Raw genomic sequence first — 5,724 nt, 5'->3', positions numbered from 1 at the left:
GTATAAAATAGGGCTAATGTGGATTAATGTATGTTTTATAATGTAATGATTTATATCTGGAAAGTAACCAGTAACTCAAGTTTTCAAATAGTTGTAGTGGAGTAAAAGTACAATATTTGGATCCGAGATGTAGTGGAGTAGAAGTAAAAGTAAACCTCAAAATTGTACCTAAGTATGTGTGTGTGGGTGTGTGTGTGTGTGTGTGTGTGTGTGTGTGTGTGTGTGTGTGTATGCGTGTGCGTTTGTGCGTGCATGCGCGTACGAGAGAGAGAGGTCGATGCTTCCAGGGCGTTATAAGAACCAGAGCTGCCGAGCGCTCTCGGATGATTCCGTGTTTATCTGGAGACGGGATGAAGGGTCGCATTCCTGCTCGGTTCCGACTGTCAAAAGTTTACGCGGCAGAAGAAAAAAATTAATTGAATATTGTAATTACCCGCCGATACGTGGCCCGCATTTGCCGCCGCGTTTCTCCCAAACACAAAACGACAGATTGTTTTTTTTTTTTCACACTTTTTTTTCACACGTCTGACCTCCCAGCTGTTGAGACAAATTCACGGCAGAGGCGCTATGTGGTGCTTAATGCCTGATATTTAGTTGGTTGCGTGCCGCGTCGCTCATCAAAAACAGCCCAAAAACGGCAACGTTCGGTCCGTGACGCCGATGCGGAACTAAGTATGCATGAACCAGGTCCGGGTTCTCCTGCAACCAACAGAAATCCATCACTTACAGAACCCCAAAACCCCCCCCCCCCCCCCCCCCCGCACCCCCGCCCCACGCCACGGCCAGGCCAGAAAGCAACCCTCTTCTTATTTGTCGCACCCCCCCGTTTAAGAGTTATATGCTGATCTTCTACGAGATGAAAAAGTGTTTTTTTTGGCATACGCTCGCGATGTGCTTTTAAATCAAATTGCCGGCGGAGGGGGGGGGGGGGGGGGGGGTGGTTGGCCGTGGCGTGCTAGTGTGGGGGCTGGATTTGCACACCCCCACCCTGTCCATCCCGGCGCCCGCTCCGCTCCAAGCTCCTAATAGTTGTAATTAGTTAATGGACAGATAACATTTATTAAGGCTGCGCTAAGCACTTTTCCTCTCAGCCGCCCAACGCGGCGACTCCCCCCCCCCACCGCCCTCCCCCCTCCCATCGTCCAATCAAGTTTTCCGACTTAGGGTCGCCCCTGGAAACAGTGTCAGGAACGCCATTGGCTGGTTCGGGAGACCTACGGGTTTCTGGAAGGCGCGCCCTGCCAAGAAAGAAAGGGCCCCTCCCACTTACTGGATGCCCGCCAAAGACACACACACGCACACACACACACACACACACACACACACACACACACACACACACACACACACACACACACACACACACACACACACACACACACACTGACTCAAGTGAGAAGAAAACTTATGTGAACTGTGTGTCCCTATGAGGAAAAAGGTCCAATGAACTGCCATCGCTGTGATCTTTTACGGCTCCCGCTAAAGTGCTGCGGCAAGCGGTGCCAGATTGGGGCCGAGAGAAACGAGCGAACCAGGTCTATGAAAGGCGACACTGTGAAGTGCTCGTGGACACATGAGCACACGCACACACACTCACAAACACGCGCGCGCACGCACTCACGCATGCGCGCAGGTATCAAGGTCAGTCTAACCGCTTTAAACCTATAGCCGTTAAACATCGGCTATTTTGATCTGATAGCCTGACATCAGGTGGCGGTCCGCGGACAAATACATATTAATTTGGGGGGACGCTGATTTAAACATTAGGAAGCAAGCCCCAAACAAGCGACTACGCTTCAGAAACAAGGCCCCCCCCACCCAAAAACAAAACCTGTGACCCATAACTTCCTATATTTTACAGGCAACTTAACAGAATAAAACAAGACGCTTATAAGAAGTGGACTTGGCATCACTGTGCTGCGGTCTTTCCAATCAGAAAACGTGAAGTTAAAACTCTACTTTAAGTAGGGGTGGGTGATATGGAAAAATACAATATCACCGAGCTGTATCACGATACCCTTCTTATCACGATTCTTTTTCATGTTGGTTTTTATGGTTATTTTTCAAGTTACTTACACCTACAAGGTAACACAAACTAAAAGAAAAAGGAGTCACAGACCATTTAGACCAGTGGTCCTCAAAGTGGGGTCCAGGGACTCTCTGGGTTCCTTTTGGGAGGTCTAAATTGACCCTTACAAGTATGTAACTCTGACATTATACTGTCAGAGTTAAGGGGAGACCTTGACATTTTAAAGTTTGAGAACCACTGATTTAGACCAAAATGTAGGTTTAAATGCATTCTGCAATGAATCTCTGTATTAACAACTCAACAGGATTTTTTTATATGGCTCCCTCATTGTATCATACGATATCTCTGAAAAGGAATATCGTGGAGACATTGTATCATCTCAATGATATTTATCACCATATCGCCCACCCCTTTAAGTGCTGCTCTCTTTCCATTGAAACGCTCACACGGCCGTGTTCCTGTCAGGGGGTTTGTGATTTCACTCTTAAAGAAACGGACTATGATGATGATGATGAGGATGATGAGGATGGGTAATCTTAGATATTTGTCGATGAAAATGTTTGCATCCTTCTTTGTATGGAATGAACAGTCTTATTACCAACTGTATGCTACGTGTTCACTGTGTTTGAAAGCAATGTATCATAATTATCTTTCTCTATCAATAAAGTCATATTTTTCTATTATTTGGCGGCTTTACATGATCTGTCTGTAATGGCATGAGATAATAACCCACGCATGCACGCACACACGCACGCACTGGGGCATTAACGACTTGTGATTTTTGCAAGTCGACTCGACTCGGTAAAAAGTTGAGTTGAAGTCGACTTCATCACATCACACACGACCCCCCAATTATTTTGAGGGGTCCCCAGATGATTAACTTAATGTGCAACATTGTTTTCTCATTCAACAGTAAACAAACTAAGTTTGCACATTTCTAAAGTGACAATTTAAGGACTTTTTAATACCTCTAAAATGACAAATTAAACATTGTCCAAATTGTCAAATATTAGAGGCAGAAATTGTGAAAATAGCCGATCTACATGCTCACAACGCCTTGCAATGTGAGCATGTAGATCTGCCATTATTAACACACACACACACACACACACACACACACACACACACACACACACACACACACACACACACACACACACACACACACACACACACACACACACACACACACACACACGCACACACACACACACACCTCTTCCATCTAAACCCCACCACCACTCTGTGAGTATCTGTTGTGTTTATTATGCTGTTGAATGGAAATCATAATGTAATATTGTGTCTTAACGATTATATGCGCGCGTACAATTGACACTTAACTGTCGTTGCTCTGTGTTTTCTGACAGATAAAAGACCGCCGATTGAATTTGGAGACGGACGGCTTTTCGACGGCAGGGACCAGACGGGTGGAGGTAGGCTAAATAATTGCAATTAGACAATTATGTAATAATTGTGACAGCCCTACTTGTGAAGACAAAATGTCCCCACAAGTACATTTTTATTATTATATTTTTTTACAGTATATGCATAGATTTGGGTCGGGTTTAGGATTTAGACATGAAATGAATCATGACAAATGAAATGAATCATGATGGATGAATTGCATTATTATTAGGCCTATTATTATAAGGGGGCATTTGCATTTCTTTCACCATAGTAAAAACTACATTCATGGTCTGGAAAGGGCACTTTTTACAGACGGGTAAAAGGGCTGGGGCTCAAGCCCCCTTTGACGTCTACGTGTGCACGTGCCTGTTCAGTCCTCTCTTATGACAGTGACGATCGAGGGCTTGGCGCAAAAAGGGCGTAAGTGACATTCTCAATAAACCCTTTTGTAAATCCCGCCCCATTCTGCCCTGTTACTATGATGGGACATTAACCCTGGGCAGATTGTTTTTATAGTGGAAGCGGATGGGATTTTTTTCCCCTTCATAGCCTCATTACAGCTATATAAAGTACCAAAGGAAAAACACCTAGGTGATATTAATAAAAAGGGAAGACAAAGGTACAGTAGTTACATTGCAAAACAGGGGGTTTACCCGAAAATATATGTTTTAATGTGTTTAATCCCAGTGGGACAGAATCCTCTTTGCAGATTCTTTTATAGTGGGAGTGGATGGGATTTTTTTTCCCTTCATAGCCTCATTACAGCTATATAAAGTACCACAAAAAACACATCTACGTGATATTAATAAAAAGGGAAGAAAAAGGTACAGTAATTACATAGCAAAACAGTAGTTTTCCCCCGAAAAATAAATGTTTTAATTAGTTTAATCCTCTGGATCAGAGATAGAAAGAGAAGCGCATTGCATCTTGGGTACTAGGAAGAGGACAGAGAGAATGTTTCTCCTCACATAATAGGCTGGCTTTTCGTAATTCTGCCCATTTAAATTATATGTACCCAATCGTGACTCTTAGACCATTGATAAGGTACATGTGAACTAGTTTGTTGAAGCTTATTCGTTATGATGAGCGAGATCGCTTGACGCTTGCCGTCGCTATCACCGTACCGGCCGATCTCCGTGTCGCGCACTGCGGACAGTTTTTGAAAGCCTGAAGCAACATTCTCCACTGCACAAACTCCACCCCCGATAGCAAAAAGTGAATGTTTTTTTCTGGTTGGCCAGTCAGGGAGTCTCAGGGACCAATCAGAAGGCTGACAAACGGTCTATTATTTTACAGGACAGCTTTCCATTGATTGTAATACTTTACGGTAATTAAAAACATTAAAAAAAGTATTTTAAAATATATTCATTGAAGCCTAATCTGTATTAAAGTATAGACTGCTTAAACATATAGCTTTCATTTATATAATTACAATCAATGGAAAGCTGTCCTGTAAAATATTTGAGAATGTCACTTACGCCCTTTTTGCTCCAAGCCCTCGCGATATCCTATATTAATTTCTCTCTTATCTGCCCCTCCCCCTCCTCCAGGACTGGCCTTCCCCGAGTGGAACACAGCGTATCCCTCGGCCTCGGCGGAGGATGCGGCGGCGACGCGGCCGGGCGGCGCCTCCTCGTCGGGGGCGTCCGGGGGGGAGAAGGACGGCGGCAACTCGTGGCTGTACTCGCTGGACCCCATCCTGGTCACCATCATCGTGATGAGCTCGCTGGGCGTGCTGCTGGGCGCCGTGTGCGCCGGCCTGCTCCTCTACTGCACGTGCTCGTACGGCGGGCTGTCGTCGCGCTCCTCCACCACGCTGGAGAACTACAACTTCGAGCTCTACGACGGCCTCAAGCACAAGGTCAAGCTCAACCAGCAGCGCTGCTGCACCGAGGCGTGAGCGAGGAGGAGGACGGGAGGACGGGGCAGGGGTGTCGCGCCAAATTCTGGGCCCCGGGTACAAGGATTCACTGCGGATGTTCCCATTGAATGTTCTTCATATAGGGAATGCATTGTTTTGTGCTTTGACTGTTGAAAAATAGCAGATCTACAAGCTTGCAGCGCGGCACAGAGTGCGGCGCTGCAAGCTTGTAGATTTGCTATTTTTGAAAAATCGTGAAAAGTCTTTGAATATTTCAAATCCTTCTAAGGTTTTTTGAGAAACCTATGTTTCCTTGTCCGTGGTGCTCAAACTTTTTCATGTTAAGGACCCCCAAAATTATATGTATTTGGAACACGGACCTCCATCTCAAAATATTTAGTTCCAGGGACCCCCGCAGAAGCAAAAT

At 45.3% G+C, this 5,724-nt stretch overlaps 1 protein-coding gene across 1 annotated transcript in view; it reads left to right on the top strand.

Moving 5' to 3' along the window:
- Window positions 1–5,336, top strand: part of LOC308280242 (neuropilin-2-like) — a gene marked incomplete at its 3' end in the record, with an annotated part of 147,851 nt that extends 142,515 nt beyond the window's left edge. The window contains exons 14-15 of the mRNA XM_080720503.1: window positions 3,397–3,462; window positions 4,987–5,336. Coding sequence (XP_080576629.1) covers window positions 3,397–3,462; window positions 4,987–5,336 — 416 coding nt within the window. The remainder of the gene's footprint in view (window positions 1–3,396; window positions 3,463–4,986) is intronic.
- Window positions 5,337–5,724: the final 388 nt, after the last annotated feature.

The sequence above is a fragment of the Nannobrachium achirus genome (assembly GCF_963921795.1).
Source record: "Nannobrachium achirus genome assembly, chromosome: 24".
In the NCBI taxonomy this organism is placed as follows: Eukaryota; Metazoa; Chordata; class Actinopteri; order Myctophiformes; family Myctophidae; genus Nannobrachium; species Nannobrachium achirus.
Note: the sequence above shows the minus strand (reverse complement) of the source record. Positions and strands in the feature narration are given on the sequence as shown.